A 17,436-nucleotide genomic window follows, 5' to 3' on the forward strand; every position below is an offset into this window, starting at 1 on the left:
CTCTCTAATTCAATTCTAACTAGAAAAAATTCCAGTTAGAGAGCTCAAATTAAAATTACAAATTAATTTGTACTATGTCTCCATTGACTTCCATTCATTTTTAATTAGAGAGCTCTACAAATGAATTGTATGGCAAGCTGGTATAGCTTATATTGTTTCCAGCGTTACTCGCGTTATTGGATTTTTACTACATTTACGCATTTGGCAGACACTTTTATCCAAAGCGACTTACATTGCATTCAAGGTACACATTTTACATTTTTTTGTCAATTATTGCTTTCCCTGGGAATTGAACCCATGAACTTTGCGTTGCCAGCGCCATGCTCTACTGATTGAGCTATAGGAAAGCTAGTAAGAATTGAATTAGAGAGCTCTACGATTCAATTCCTACTAGTAACAATTACAATTAAAGAGCTCTCTAATTCAATTCTTACTAGTAACAATTCTAGTTAGAGAGCTCTACAAAATATTTTTTACTAGTCATGTCTCCATTGACTTCCTTTCATTTTTAATTAGAGTGCTCTACAATTCAATTCTTACCAGTAATAATTAAATTGCAGAGCTCTCTAATAAAATTTTTACTTGTAAAAAACAAACAAATTAAAGATATGTATAATTGCAGAGCTCTGTAATTGAATTAGAGCGCTCAACAATTGCATCCTTACTAGTAACAATTCTGTTGTAGAGCTCTCTAATTAAAAATTAATGGAAGTCCATGGAGATATATGACTAGTAAAAATTAATTTGTAGAGCTCTCTAACTGGAATTGTTAGTAGTAGTAATTTAATTTTAGAGCTCTCTAATTGAATTCTTACTAGTAAAAATGCAATCATGACGAGTAACGCTGGAAACAATTTAAGCTAAAATGGCTTGCCATAAATTCCGTCATATATTAAGAAGAGACTCAAACTGAGCTGTTCGCCAGAAGCTCGTTGACCGAAGACATTCAAAGACATGTCAGACCTGAAGAAGAACACCAGAGCGCCATCAGCTGAGGAAGAGACAACCGCCATTAAACAGGTCAGAATAAAATATTACCAGGATTGTAACTGAAAAACAATGTAAAGAGAGGTTAAAATCGGCAACACTTTATAATAAGATTTCATTTGGAAACAAACATGAACACAACACTTTTTGATATGGAATTAAAGGGCTCCTTATCTTAATGATAATTCATATTTTTTTAGATATGTCGTACAGGTGTAGTTAAAAGTGCATGATATTAATCTGTGAAAAGTTTATTTTTCTTGCAGACATGTAAAAATATTGTGTATTTATTGTCTGTGTTTGGTTTTGCGACAGCTATCGCCATTATTAACAATAGAAAATTGAAGAAATACTGGGAGAAAGAAAACTTATGTCTTTAAAAAATGTATTTGCTTAATGAAATATCAATGGAAATACATCATAAAGTATAATTCCTAAATGTACTAATACATTATTAAAATAAAAACGTTAGTCTTTTAATACTGTTTAACGGGCCAAGATGTTAAGCTCTGGGACAATTTTTGGGAATACAATGGGGGGCAGCTCAGACAACAGATACTTACATGTTTATAATTTTGCAGTGTTTTAAATGTAACTTCAAATGGTTTCCTGTAAAATGAAATCAGAAATGTGTATTTAGAGACCTCTGTATGTGGGAAGCTTTTAAATTTGGGTAGGCCAAATCCAGGCGCAAATGGTCCCCAAAAAGGTACTTTTTTTAAAACAAATGCCAAAGTGATGCATATCAGGATCTGCAGAGTTTAAGTTAACTAACAATGAATTGTATTTTTTTATTAAACACTGTCAGAAAAAAAGGTACAGTGCTGTCACTGGGGCGGTACCCTAAGGTACAAAACCGAAAAGGTACTAATATGTACCTTTAAGGTTCTACTATGTACCTTTAAGGTACTAATTTGCACTCTTAAAGTACTCATATGTACCTTTTAAGGTACTAATATGTACCATTTGGGGGTGAGTAAGGTACAAAGAGGTACCTTTTCACTTTTGTACCTTAGGGTACCGCCCCAGTGACAGCACTGTACCTTTTTTTCTGAGAGTGAAGAAACGTGAACCGATATTAATGCTATAACAGATGAATTGCACTTTGTTAGTTAATATTAGTTAATGCATGACATTCTATTGTAAAATATATGTTTTTGGAAATAAGCAAGTATGAATCACCACTTGAAATTATTTTATATTTTTATTATGTTTTTACATTTTTTATTATACAATTACAGCAAAATGTTTTTGACCTTGTATTTTTGTACGTAAATTGTAAAGTGTAAATTTCCTTGCATGCGCAAATCATCTTTTATTTAAATATTGAAGTTTTTCTTCATTTATTATTAGGGTCACACAGGTCTAATTCTCACTATTAGCTATGAATTTTGCCTCAATAAACTCATAATTACTCTTTATTTATAGTTAGTTAGGTAGTCGTTACATTTAGATTAGGGGTTGAAAAATTTAGTCATGCAGAATAAGGCACAAATATGTGCTTTAAAAGTGCTAATAAACAGACAATATCCTAGTAATATGCATGATAATACACAACTAGTTAATAGTGAATTGAACCCTAAACTAAAGTGTCAGCATTATTATTTAAATTCATGTTACACACGATATGGATGATGACATATCAAGGCTGATGATTTATAAAGAAATAAGTTCTCATTTATGCTTCCTTTGTCTCAGATGTTTTTGCCAAGATTAAATTAATATTGTAATAATTATATTAAAATATATTCATATTAAAATTTTATATAATACTGTATTTTAAAATTATTATTATCAATTAATTAATGTATTTTATTTATTAGTTTTAATTAGAAGTATCTCATTATCTGTCCTTTCACAGGAGGTGAACATGAGCAAGTTTTTCTTTAAGAAGGTTCTGGATCTGTGTTCTGGAGACTCTCACACCGCTGGAATGGAGCCCATAACCTTTGTTAGACAGGTCTGATATTTTATTGGTTAAATAAGTGATATATTGCACATACACGATACAGACTGAATTACAGATGAGCACAATGTGTCCTGGACTTTTGGTAGAGCAGAACGTCACGTTATAATCATGAAAACTGACTCTATTAACTTTCTTACACTCTGAACACTCTAAAAAATGCTGGGTTAAAAACAACCCAAGTTGGGTTGAAAATGCACCGACCCAACAATTGAGTTGTTTTAACCCAATGGTTGAGTTGTTTTAACCCAATGGTTGAGTTGTTTTAACCCAGTGGTTAAGTTGTTTTAACCCAGTGGTTGAGTTGTTTTAACCCAGTGGTTGAATTGTTTTAACCCAATGGTTGAGTTGTTTTAACCCAGTGGTTGAGTTGTTTTAACCCAGTGGATGGGTTAAATGTTGCTTAAGACAGCCCAATTGCTGGGTTAAAACAACTCAACCATTGGGTTAAAACAACTCAATTGTTGGGTCGGTGCATTTTCAACCCAACTTGGGTTGTTTTTAACCCAGCATTTTTTAGAGTGAAGGATTCATCCGTGCATGTTAATCTAAAGAACAAAATGTTTCTCCTCATGATCTTTCATTAATGTGTAACAATCAGCCACATTGTTTGTCTCAGTCTGAAACCCGTGACAGAAGTGTCACACTAAATTATAAGTTCCCTGGTTGCCTTAAAATTTTGAGTGCATTGAAATAAAAAATTTGAGTTAATACAATGAGCATGTTTGAGAATCGACAACCTTTATTCAAATATTATTAAAAGATTTTGTAAGCATATTGTGTAATTGTGTGTTTTATTTGTGATGACGCAGCCAAATTGTGCTACTTTCATGATTTATCACTTTTATGTGGTTCAGATACAATAATATTTTGAGTTTCTATTTATTAAACACATTTCCTTCATTGTATCAACTCAATTTTTTTATTTCAATAAACTCAAAATTTTAAGGCAACCAGGTTACTTACTTTTTTAAGTTAAACCAACAATATTTTTTACAGTGTGTGAATGGTGTTTCATGTGGACTTGTTTCAGGTCATAGCTGGATGTGTGTATCCGAGTCTCCTGCAGGGCGGCGCTCTTCCTCCTGACGCTCGTCTCAGAGCGCAGATCTTACTTAAACACTTTGAAGGAGGCAGTATCGGTGAGATCTTTGCGTGAAATCGTGATTGCAGAGGTGGACAGTAACTAAGTACATTTGCTTGAGTACTGTTCTTAAAGGGTTAGTTCACCCCAAAATGAATTTTTTGTTTTATTAACTCCTCCCCCTAATGTCGTTCCACACCTGTAAGACCTCCGTTCATCTTCACACACAGTTTAAGATAATTTAGATTTAGTCCGAGGGCTTTCTGTCCTTTGAATGTAAGTGTATGCTCACTATACTGTCCACGTCCAGAAGGTAATGAAAACATCATTAAAGTAGTCCATATGAGACATCAGTGGGTTAATTAGAGTCTCTTGAAGCGTCGACAATACATTTGGGTCCAAAAATAACAAAAAAATAAGATTTTATTCCGTGTTTGTTTTCAAACCTCAAATAAAGAATCAAACGGTCGCGAATCAGCAGATTGGCTCGTGATTCATATCAACAATGTCACTTTCAGCAGTTTGCCAGTTTGACACGTGATCCGAATCATGATTCATGACCGTTTGATTCTTTATTTGAGGAACACGGAAGAGAAGACAATGCTGAATAAAGTCGTATTTTTGTAATTTTTGGACCCAAATGTATTGTCGACGCTTCAAGAGACTCTAATTAACCCACTGATGTCTCATATGGACTACTGTGATGATGTTTTCATTACCTTCTGGACATGGACAGTATAGTGTGCATACACTTGCATTAAAAGGACAGAAAGCCCTCGGACTAAATCTAAAATATCTTAAACTGTTCCGATGATGAACAGAGGTCATACGGGTGTGGAACGACATTAGGGTAAATGTTTATATTTACATTTATATAGCACTTTTAACAGACCCTATGGCCCTAAGCGCTTTACATATTGCCTCACATTCACCCATTCATACACCGACGGCGGTGTCAGCCATGTAAGGCACCATCCAGCTCACGGGAGCAGCTGGGGTTAGGTGTCTTGCTCATGGACACCTCGACACTTGGTCAGGTGGAGCCGGGGATCGAACCACCAACCTTCCGGTTTGTAGACAACCTACATGAACCACTGCCGCCACTGCCGCCCCAAGGGCGAGGAGTTAATTAAAGAAATTTCATTTTGGGGTGAACTAACCCTTTAAGTTCACTTTTTGAGTATCTGTACTTTACTGGAGTATTATTTTTTCTGTAAACTTCTGACTTTAACTTCACTCCATCTGAAAGACAAATATCGTCCTCTTTACTCCACTACATTTCTATCAAGGTCCTCGAAGTGGAAAGTCGTTTCTGTCTCAGCTTTGAAAGTCAGTGATGATTTTTTTCTTCTTTAAAAGGTGTTTGGGTTTTTGCAGAAAGCCTTTCAGGAATCACTCTTGTAGAGTCTCGTGAAGTTCAATGATTTCACAGCATTTATTAAACACTGATTTATAGTTTAGAGCAAAATGGAAGAAGACGGATGTCCAAATGCTCATTTAGTGGAGGATTCACATAAACAAAGCGGATTCTGTCTTCAGTGAAGGTGAACAGTGTGAGAATATCAGATGTGTAATTACACAGATGATCTCTTCAGCACCTTTTAGTGGATGGGATATATTAGGCAGCAAGTGAACACATTGTCCTTTAAAATTGGTGCATTAGAAGCAGGAAAAATGTAGAAAACAGTCATTTTTCGTGATTCTTTGATGAATAGAAGTTTAACATTATAGATGTCTTTACTGTCAATTTTGATCATTTTAATGCAAGCTTGCTGAAGATAAGTACATTTTGTTATATATTAAATCTGATTGGCTGCATCCGAAATCGTATACTCCCCAACTATTTCGCATATATCCCATATATACAAAAAACAGTACGGCTGCGTCTCAGTCAGCTCCCTAGTAACTAGTCAGTGAACATTCAGACATTTTAAAGGGTTAGTTCACATAAAACTGAAAATGTGATGTTTATCTGCTGACCAACATGTAGGTGTGTTTGTTTCTTCAGGAGAACACAAATGAAGATTTTTAACTCAGCCGTTGCTGTGTGTCGGTCATATAATGATGTGAATGGGGAACAATTATATGAGAGTAAAAAAACAAACATGCTTAGACAACATGCACAAAAATATTCACTAAGATCGCGCCAGTTTGACCTTACCAGATGGAAGTAATAGCGGATGGGAACACTAGATGAGATTCGTCTGATATGAGGTAAAAAAACAACTAATACTGTTGTGGTTCTCACAGAAACCGATCGGTTCGTGTCTTAAGACATCAGTGTGTCGTCAGGAGCAGCAGGGTTTGTGTGTGTGTTGTCTAAGCATGTTTGTTTTACTCTCATATAATTGTTCCCCATTCACATCATTATATGACCGACACACAGCAACGACTGAGTTAAAAATCTTCATTTGTGTTCTCCTGAAGAAATAAACACACCTACATGTTGGTCAGCAGATAAACATCACAGGCTCATTTTGGGTGAACTATCCCTTTAAGGGCTTTCTCACATTAAAAAAAAAAAAAAAAAAGTATATATTTTTTTAAATATAAGTACAATGTAAAAACATGTATGTACACAATAAGTGCATTGTATCAAATTAATAATTAAAATGTTAGTACATAGTAGTTAAGGCCACCTGATATAAAGTGGGTCCAATTACTTTTTTAGCGCTCACAAAGCACTTATTCAAAGTACCGACTCAAAGGGGTATGCGATTTCAGCCACTGTCTACTAATGCTGTCATGTGACCTGTGATGCTCACGATCTGATTGGCTGTCTGGTTGCTTCACTCTTCAGGTTCATACACTGACAGCTGTGGAGCGATGCATGTGAGAAACACTATAGCGAAGTCCATTTCTCTGCGGGACGGAGGCGTCTCATCCAGTCCAGAGCAAGTCTTCATCACTGTTGAAACCCAGAGAGCTTTGATGGTACGATCTGAAAACATTTGTTCATGATTTATGCTGTAACTTAGCTTGACGTGTTCATACTCAGCTCTAGTCAGAATATGAGTCTGAGACAGTAAAAGTGGACAGAGCTATCCCATTGACTTCAACGGCGGAATGTGATGTCAGTAAAGGAGGCACTCATTTCCTGATGGCTGAGCGAACTGCGCCGGCTCAGACTGAGCTTGAGGACGTAGATGTGACGTGAGCCTCCTGTCGGACAGCTGTAGGTCTTCTAGTAGATGTGGAAAGTGAAATCTGAATCCCGTTGTTTAAATATTTTCTCCCGTTGCTTTTGCCTCACTATGGGCTTCTCCCCATTCTTCTCCTTTGACTTTATCAGACCTTGTGTCTCCACGTCCCCCCGACTGTCTCATAGACAGCAAAGATTGCCTGCGAGCGTCTCCTCAGGTCTATACGGTAATTTCTCAACTGTGCGACAGAGTCGCGTTGGTTATGACGCAATCGTTAGCCTATTTTTACAAAAACAGCTTCTGCGGGGCGATAGTGTAAGATAAAGGTAATGGAGCCTTTTATACATTGTCGTGTTTCTTTATAAATAAACGATGGACAAATGGAGTCTTTAAACGTCTCAGATGTAAAGTTATTCACTGTCAAAGTGACTCAAAAATGAATGGGAGTCAATGGGATGCTAACAGCAGGTGATGGCTTGGTTAGCAATGGCCGCCCCTAGGGGGCGAACGCTTTCCGAGAGCTAGATTACCCTCTTGGTCTGATGCTCCATTGGGCTGTGATTATGGGGCGTGTTTCAACCCAACCAGGAAAGACCTCGATTGGACAGACCTACAACCAATCAGAGCAGCGGAGCGACGCATAACGTTAGTTGTCAAATGTCACCAGAGCTCATCTGCACTGGGTTGCCAAGTCTGCGTTTTCCCGCTGGATGAAGCGACCTCAATTATGTGATATATAGACCCAGGAATGCCAATTTTAGCAGCAACCTTGCCAAAATAACACACATTTTACCCCCAAACACCATTTTTTTTCCCGGAGAACCCCCCGAGAAGCTATTGGTTATTTTCAGCTATTTTCTGTTGATCATCTGTCCGTCATCGGCTAAAGCCCGCCCTGATGATCTCATTGGTCAGTTTCTGTTGATCATCTGTCCGTCATCGGCTAAAGCCCGCCCTGATGATCTCATTGGTCAGTTCCTGTTGATCATCTGTCCGTCATCGGCTAAAGCCCGCTCTGATGATCTCATTGGTCAGTTTCTGTTGATCATCTGTCCGTCATCGTCTAAAGCCCGCCCTGATGATCTCATTGGTCAGTTTCTTTTGATCATCTGTCCGTCATCGGCTAAAGCCCGCCCTGATGATCTCATTGGTCAGTTTCTGTTGATCATCTGTCCGTCATCGGCTAAAGCCCGCCCTGATGATCTCATTGGTCAGTTCCTGTTGATCATCTGTCCGTCATCGGCTAAAGCCCGCCCTGATGATCTCATTGGTCAGTTTCTGTTGATCATCTGTCCGTCATCGGCTAAAGCCCCCCCTGATGATCTCATTGGTCAGTTTCTGTTGATCATCTGTCCGTCATCGTCTAAAGCCCGCCCTGATGATCTCATTGGTCAGTTTCTTTTGATCATCTGTCCATCATCGGCTAAAGCCCGCCCTGATGATCTCTTTGGTCAGTTTCTGTTGATCATCTGTCCGTCATCGGCTAAAGCCCGCCCTGATGATCTCATTGGTCAGTTTCTGTTGATCATCTGTCCGTCATCGGCTAAAGCCCGCCCTGATGATCTCATTGGTCAGTTTCTGTTGATCATCTGTCCGTCATCGGCTAAAGCCCGCTCTGATGATCTCATTGGTCAGTTTCTGTTGATCATCTGTCCGTCATCGGCTAAAGCCCCCCCTGATGATCTCATTGGTCAGTTTCTGTTGATCATCTGTCCGTCATCGGCTAAAGCTCGCCCTGATGATCTCATTGGTCAGTTTCTGTTGATCATCTGTCCGTCATCGGCTAAAGCCCGCCCTGATGATCTCATTGGTCAGTTTCTGTTGATCATCTGTCCGTCATCGGTTAAAGCCCGCCCTGATGATCTCATTGGTCAGTTTCTGTTGATCATCTGTCCGTCATCGGTTAAAGCCCGCCCTGATGATCTCATTGGTCAGTTTCTGTTGATCATCTGTCCGTCATCGGCTAAAGCCCGCCCTGATGATCTCATTGGTCAGTTTCTGTTGATCATCTGTCCGTTATCGGCTAAAGCCCGCCCTGATGATCTCATTGGTCAGTTTCTGTTGATCATCTGTCCGTCATCGGCTAAAGCCCGCCCTGATGATCTCATTGGTCAGTTTCTGTTGATCATCTGTCCGTCATCGGCTAAAGCCCGCCCTGATGATCTCATTGGTCAGTTTCTGTTGATCATCTGTCCGTCATCGGCTAAAGCCCGCCCTGATGATCTCATTGGTCAGTTTCTGTTGATCATCTGTCCGTCATCGGCTAAAGCCCGCCCTGATGATCTCATTGGTCAGTTTCTGTTGATCATCTGTCCGTCATCGGCTAAAGCCCGCCCTGATGATCTCATTGGTCATTTTCTGTTCTGCATAATTACTCCTCTATGGATCAAGTCCAGGCCAAACTGCCCGAGCTCAGATGTTGTGGCCGGGGCTGAGTTTGGCTGATCCAGGCTAGCTGTAACTGCTTCAGGGTGATTGATTGTGTGCAGGTGATGATGCGACTGCTGTGTCAATCAGAGGGCGTGTCTGCGGTTATGATCCCAGACCCCGCCCCTCACGCTCTGACACGCCTCCTGGAGAGGATGGGCATGGTTCCGCTGCCCTATCAGCTACAAGAGCAGTGTGGGTGGAGCGTGGAGAGGGCGGAGCTTAGAAGAGTCCTCCAGGCGTCAAGAGGACGGTGCTCTCCACGGGCAATCTATATCAGTAACCCCGGCGACCCTACAGGTATGGGACAATGTACAACTGTACTATATACTACAATGTAACTATATATATATACACACACAGATGCACACACACATACGTACACACACTCATATATATATATATATATATATATATATACCCTCAGAGTTGATGTGTTAGAAGCAGGAAAAATGGGCAAGCGTAAGGATTTGAGCGAGTTTGGCCAGGTTGTGACGGCTAGACGACTGGGTCAGAGCATCTCCAAAACTGCAGCTCTTGTGGGCTGTTCCCGGTCTGCAGTGGTCAGTATCTATCAAAAGTGCTCCAAGGAAGGAACAGTGGAGAACCGGCCACAGGGTCATGGGCGGCCAAGGCTCATTGATGCACGTGGGGAGCGAAGGCTGGCCCGTGGGGTCCGATCAAACAGACGAGCTACTGGAGCTCAAACTGCTCCAGAAGTTAATGCTGGTTCTGTTAGAAAGATAGAAAGATGTCAGAGGCCCCACCTAACAACTAAGAGGACTTAAAGGATCTGTTGCTATCATCTTGGTCCTAGATACCACAGCACACCTTCAGGGGTCTAGTGGAATCTATGCCTCGACGGACCAACACAATATTAGGTCATAATGTTATGCTTGATCATCAGTGTATATATTTACACACACATAAATGCATACAAGTTTTTGTAAGTGAACTGATAAACTGTGATATGAAAATGTATGATTGTGTGTGTTTTACAGGGCATGTCCAGAGTAGAGAGTCCATCGAGGATGTGATTCGCTTTGCTGCAGATGAAGATCTTTTCTTGTTGGTCAATGAGGGAAGTGTTTAGGGTGGTTCGGTTCGGTCATGTTTGTGTTCTCGGTAATGATCTCTTTATTCTCTCTTTACGTGTGGCAGGTTTATCAGAACACAGTTTTTGCGGACGGCTCAGAGTTCGTGTCCTATAAGCGAGTTCTGGCTGAGATGGGAGCTCCTTATTCTGAGAGCGTTCAGCTGGCCTCGCTCCATTCGCTCTCCAACGGCATCATGGGAGAGTGAGTTCTTCAAGTCAATCTTATGATGTCAGTCCTAATAAAACCAAACTAAAGTCATCTACTTACCTTCTTGTCCCTTATTTAAACTTCATGAGCAGAAACAGTGTTACGCAAAATACACTCAAAAGTTTGGGGTTGAGAAGGTCTTTAATGTTTATGAAAGAGTCTCTTCTGCTCACAGAGGCAGCATTTATTTGATCAAAAAAAATACAGTAAAAATGTCAAAATATTATTCCAGTGTAAATCATCTGTTCTCTGTGTGAATATATGGTAAAGTGTGATTTATTCCTGTGATCAAAGCTGAATTTATCATCATTACTCCAGTCTTCAGTGTCACTGATCCTTCACTAATCATTCTCAGATGAGGAGCTGATGATCAACACACATTTAGGATTATTATCCATGTTGAATTTCTTATGAATATAAAGCACACTCCTGCTTTCGGAGCACATAGAGAAACTACGGTGGCCAGCACAGAACAAAGATGTAGCTAGCGCTCTTTAGAGAAGTTTGTCCGTTTAGGGCCACCGTAGAAACATGGCGGCGCAAAATGGCGACTTCACTGTAAGGGGACCAGATAGAAACGGCTCATTCTACGGTAATAAAAACACAATGCTTCATTATGTAAAGTCTTAATAACCACTGAAAATATAGTTATGTGTATTATTACATTTCTGTCAATAAATCTTTTTATCTTTTAAAATTATTCAAAATGATTTAAACAAAATTTCAAAACAAAAAATTAACAATGTCCATTTTGATTTGATGTTGAGTATTCTGTGAGTCGATGTTAATTATTATGACCTTAATTCAAATCAGTGGGAAGTCTCTAAGAAGCCTGTTGTTCGGTGTGTGTGTGTGTGTGTGTGTGTGTGTGTGTGTGTGTGTGTGTGTGTGTGTTTGACGCAGGTGTGGTTTCAGGACGGGTTATATGGAGCTAGTAAATGTCGATCCGGCTATAATGTTATACACCGAGGTTCTTCTAACGGGAGATCTGTGCCCTCCTGTGATTGGTCAGATTGCTCTTGATGTCATGGCTGACCCGCCCCGTCCTGGAGATCCTTCCTACACTTTATACACACAGGTACAATAATAAACACACAGGGGCAATAATAAATATGTATTATTTAGAATAGAATGCAACAAGGGTTGACATTATTTAATGTGTACCATTAATATGTATATGTTCAATATGTGTGTGTGTGTGTGTGTGTGTGTGTGTGTGTGTGTGTGTGTGTGTGTGTGTGTGTGTGTGTGTGTGTGTTTAGGAGGTGGCGTCTAGGCTAATGACTCTGAAGTGTAACGTTTCCAGGGCTGTCGAGTTCATCAATGATCTTCCAGGATTCAGCTGTCCGTCCATTCAGAGCGGAGTCTTCATCTATCCGCACCTGGCTCTTCCTCACTCAGCTCTCACACACTCACAGGTACAACTGTAAAAAAAATATGGACATCAGCCGCGTTTCCACCACAGGAACTTTACCCAGGAACCAGGAACTTTGGGTGGTACTCGGTGTGTTTCGACCGCAGGAACCAGGGTCTAAATGAAGTTCCGGGTAAATTTTTCCCCCTCCAAACGGCCCTGCTCGCGAGGTAGTACTTTTTCAAAGTTCAGGAACTTTCGAGGGCGGGACTTGGGCGCTGAACATGCTGATTGGTTGAGCTCACGCAGCATTTTATTTCAACCAGCATTTTTAAAAGTCTTTTGCGAGGTTCGGTCTGCGTTCAGTAAATATCAGTCTTGCTCTCTGTCTTATGGCGCGCGTTCGTCTCAGCCATCTCACGTTCAGTGTCCGTAATAGCTGATAATAATATACATTGTCATTTTAAATCTAGCTTTACAAGCTTTCTGAATATGCTGCTCTTTTCTGTCGTTGTTAATTACCTCTTTAGTAAACCTAACGTTATACATAACCAGCAAAAGCATTTTTGATGCGGCAGACAAACTGCATGTGACAAAATGATTGTGATTGAAAGTCATCTCATGTAAACACCAGATCGGTTTAGATAACGGCTCATGTAAACAGTCCACTAAATCTTTCAATCGGTACACGCAAAAATGATTACTGTCCGTCACTGACTTGAGGAGCAGTCGCGCGCAGTCCTACATCACCGGACTAATCTGCCTATTCTTCACCAAACTTTATTTAGCGGTGGAAATGCAGACAGCTGCAGGTCTGGGGGGAGAAAAGTTTCTGTAAAAAAGTTCCTGGTACAAATTGTTCTGGGGTAATTTTGGTGGAAACGGGGCTATAGTGTCCGTTTTGTCACCCATATAATTCTGAAGAGCCGTTTTGAAATGTAAAGTGGGATCGAGCTGGCTGTCGCCGGGCGGGACGTGGGCGGAGCTTAGGTGACGTGAAGAGTAACAGACATCAGATAAGTGGCTATCCACCTGTCAATCAAAGTGTCCACGCCCTTAATTATGCAGAAATGTATGGCTTTATAAATGTAAATGAATGAGTTATAAAAAAATCCACCCCCCTCACAGCCGTCATGAAGGGCAAAATTAGCCGTATAGGCCAAAACCACAGTTTGTCTCAGACTGTAAACATGTTTTTTTCTGCTGTAAAGTTGGGCATTTTAACATGAGGCTCAATGAGATTCTGCCACTCTCTAGTGGCCAGTCGAGGAATTGCAGTTTAAGTCACTTAGGTACTGGCTTCAACAGAAACTGGAGGAGGTTGCAGATTGGTAAAAACACACACATTGCATTCAAGATAAACGAGGTATGCATTGCCTAGAAATCAAACCCATGACCTTGGCGTTGCTAGCGCCATTATACTTTTTTAAGATATGAACTTACTCAACATATGATAAAATGTGTTGTTATACCAATTTTCATTGTTTGATACATTTTTGCAGAATTCTGTTCACTGTTTGTACAAGAGCAGCTTGAACATTCTGTACAATATCTTCTTTGTGTACCTTGGAAGACAGAAAGGGATACAAGTTTGGAACGACATATGGGTGAATTTATTCTTTAATGTGTGTGTGTGTGTGTGTGTGTGTGTTTGTGTGTGCAGTCTGTGGGGTTGTTGTACAGCAGGAGGTTGTTGGAGGATCAGGGTGTGTGTGTCGGTTTCAGTGAAGATCACACACATTCACGGAGCAAATGCCACTTCAGGTACAATGACCTTTTTAGACATGCAGTTTACACACACACACACACACACACACACACACTCATGCCGTGTCGCTATGTGTGTGTTTTAGGTTGTGTGTGCTGATGCCATCAGACGAACTGGAGGAGGCTCTCCGTCGCCTTCGATGTTTTCACTTTCAGTTCCTTCGGGAATATTGTAAAATTACATCCAGTGCACCACAACAGAGCATTTAATACCAGTTTATTAATGCACAGATTCATACAGGCCCACAGATGAAACTATTATTTGGTCATTCCTATTATGCAGCACATTTTCATGTAAATCAGTTTTTTTCTTTCATCGTCATGTCATTCGCAGCACACACATTCTGGGATATTTTATGGCATTTGTTTGATGAAACGACACAGATCAGTTTTCCTGTCCTCAGACTTGTGTATCCCATTTTCTTGATAAACACAAGCACTTGCTATACATGATTTCCTCCAAAAATTGTTGATTATATCTCTCTAATAATGTATTGTTTTTTTTTCTTTCAATTAATAACATTTATTTGAACAATTATAATAAAGGTGTCCATCAAGTTATTGTCCACTCTGTAATTCATGACTTCTTTCATGCCTCCCTCTTTCTGAAAGAAGAACTGAATGACAGTAATACATTACAAATACTGTGCATTAAGTAATCAGATTACTTTCTGACGATATGAGGAAATTAATCCAATACAAGTACCGTGCATTACGTAACCAGACTTCTTTTGATCTGACAAGTAATGCATTGCAAATACCGTGCATTATTTATTATTTTCATTTTTTTATTTTACCAGGTTAGTCTCATTGAGATATAAAATCTCTTTTTCAAGAGAGACCTGGCCAAGATAGCAGCACAAATTAAATCACACATCACAAAAACACACACACAAAAAGGAAAAGACAAGTCAAGTGCATTTCAATTAAATAAAAGTGACATTAAAGCTCCACTGTGTGATATTTTCCCCCATCTAGCGGTGTAAAGGTTTATGACCATCCAGTGAATATTAGTTTCTGTTCCTCTCAATTCTGATTTCGTTTTAACTCCTACGGTGGCCGATTTAGTCCAAGATTAACATGGCAATCCCTCTCTTCACATTCGGCACGGTGCCATCGAGTGTTAAAACGCGAAAGGCGAAGCTTGAATTTACGGGTATGTCCCTCTTTAGCTACTGTACTTTCAAGATGGAGGAGCTACATGGCGACCGGCACTCGAACCCCTCACCCGTATGTGTTTTCAATGGCATATTATAAACTTACGAGAATACTTTATTACTTAAAGTCCCAGTGAACCGGAAGTAGCGAGTGAGTTTTCTTCAGTGCTGTGACGTATTTCCAAGTAAAACTGAATATTGAATAGAGGGCAGGGTTTATATCTCAGCGCTCCTCCTCTCCATCTCTCACTCATAGCAGACGAACGACTGGAGGGGAGTGGTTACGCATTTTAAAACATCAGCTGAGAAGGAACGCCGTTTCCAGACCGGAAGTAACTGTTTGATTTTGATTAAAGATTACTACGGCAAACTATTTTTTTTCAGTGTATTAACTTGCACGGATTAATTGTTCACTCTAAGACCTGTAATATGTACTACCAAAGTAAATAAGATCGATTTTGATTTCATGAGAACTTTAAAAGAAGTAAATATACATTAATGAGTGTTTTTAGCTAAGAATAAACGAAAAAAGTTACACAGTGTAGCTTTAATTAAAACATTTGCATGTGTGGATGGAGTCATGTTCAATTGATTTAACATAACCTTTGAACTCATTTAAGGAAATTAGACTGTGTAGTTGAAGTGTTTCCTGCAGCTCATTCCAAGTTGAAGGTGGAACAAACAAGCTTTTTTGAACATCTCGGCCCGGGCTTTAGGTACATTCAATGAAGTAATTTTCTGTGACCGTTGTAAGACTGAAAAAACTAGTATATGCCGAAATGTCTCAATGAAGAACAAGGACTCTCTGAGAAAATAAAGGAAATTAACATCTGAACTGTCCCTCACACACCACTGGAGACGCAAGTCTCACCTCACTATCAGCTAATCTACATCTTTCCCTTTTGACCCACTCTCCCCCAATTCCTTCCCTCTCTCATGCTGAGATCACTGAAAACACACACAGAATCTCTATATTACAAAGTCAATCCACACGTTACAGTATTATATGTGTTTGATATCGTTTGAAATGTCTCAGTGCGACTGGTACAAATATCTCATCCCTACAGAAGTTAACCAAAAGATAATCAATGTTTTAAGAGTTTAGAGATATCTTGTCTTAGTTTGGTGGGTGTGGCTTTCAACCATTTGGCCTTTACATCAATACAAGTCTTGATCAATGCAAACTCCCATTGTGAACTCGTGTTTACACTTCAAAGAGTTTCTACATTTGTTTCTGGGTATTTAAGGAAATGTTGCAAAGAGCTCAGGGCTTGACACTTTAAACCGGTCAGCCCGTAATGCTGGATGTCTCAAGATAGCCAGCATTATGTAGTTTTCAGAAGTCAGGTATATATTTCATTCTTTACTTCAGAGTATTTGGTGTTATATATTATGGAAGTAAAACTGTGCCACTGGATTTTGAATTCTAATTTTTAGCACTGAATTTTTTTACATCGAATTTTTAACACTGAATTTTATTTTGCATCTAAATCAGACTTTGAATTTTAAAAGCCATCGAATTTCTAGCTCTGTTTTTTTTTGCCTATGACATTTTTTCAATGTTTCAAAAAAAATTCAGTGTAAAAAGAAATTCAACGTCTCAAAAGATTCAGTGTAAAAAAAAAAAAAATGTCTCAAAAGATTCAGTGTAAAATAATTCAACGTCTCAAAAAATTCAGTGTAAAAATATTCAGAGTCAACATCTGGGTAACCAAGGAGAAGCAATCGATCCCTGTATCAAATCATCCAACATCCAGCCAATCATTTACGCTCCATTGGTCATGAGTAAACTCACCGAAGCGCCATCGTGTGTGTTCTGAGCCATGCTGCTGAGCTCTGGAGCTCACCTGAAGTGAACTTCCCCGCCTTCCTGTTTCAGCGTCACATGACCAATGGAGCGTAAATGATTGGCTGGATGTTGGATGATTTGATACAGGGATCGATTGCTTCTCCTTGGTTACCCAGATGTTGACTCTGAATATTTTTACACTGAATTTTTTGAGACGTTGAATTATTTTACACTGAATCTTTTGAGACATTTTTTTTTTTACACTGAATCTTTTGAGACGTTGAATTTTTTTACACTGAATCTTTTGAGACGTTGAATTTTTTTACACTGAATCTTTTGAGACGTTGAATTTTTTTACACTGAATTTTTTGAGACGTTGAATTTCTTTTTACACTGAATTTTTTTAAAACATTGAAAAAATGTCATAGGCAAAAAAAAAACAGAGCTAGAAATTCGAT

At 39.3% G+C, this 17,436-nt stretch overlaps 1 protein-coding gene across 1 annotated transcript; it reads left to right on the forward strand.

The window, feature by feature from the left end:
* The first annotated feature begins 884 nt into the window (after window positions 1-884).
* gptl (glutamic--pyruvic transaminase-like) lies at window positions 885-14,589 on the forward strand. The gene is made up of 11 exons (XM_067418283.1): window positions 885-1,020; window positions 2,849-2,947; window positions 3,987-4,095; window positions 6,838-6,971; window positions 9,670-9,907; window positions 10,609-10,686; window positions 10,767-10,905; window positions 11,815-11,989; window positions 12,174-12,329; window positions 13,929-14,029; window positions 14,119-14,589. The coding sequence occupies exons 1-11, from the start codon at window positions 955-957 to the stop codon at window positions 14,240-14,242; spliced, it is 1,419 nt and encodes a 472-aa protein (XP_067274384.1). The 5' UTR covers window positions 885-954; the 3' UTR covers window positions 14,243-14,589.
* Window positions 14,590-17,436: the final 2,847 nt, after the last annotated feature.

The sequence above is a fragment of the Pseudorasbora parva genome, chromosome 15 (assembly GCF_024679245.1).
Source record: "Pseudorasbora parva isolate DD20220531a chromosome 15, ASM2467924v1, whole genome shotgun sequence".
Taxonomy (NCBI): Eukaryota; Metazoa; Chordata; class Actinopteri; order Cypriniformes; family Gobionidae; genus Pseudorasbora; species Pseudorasbora parva.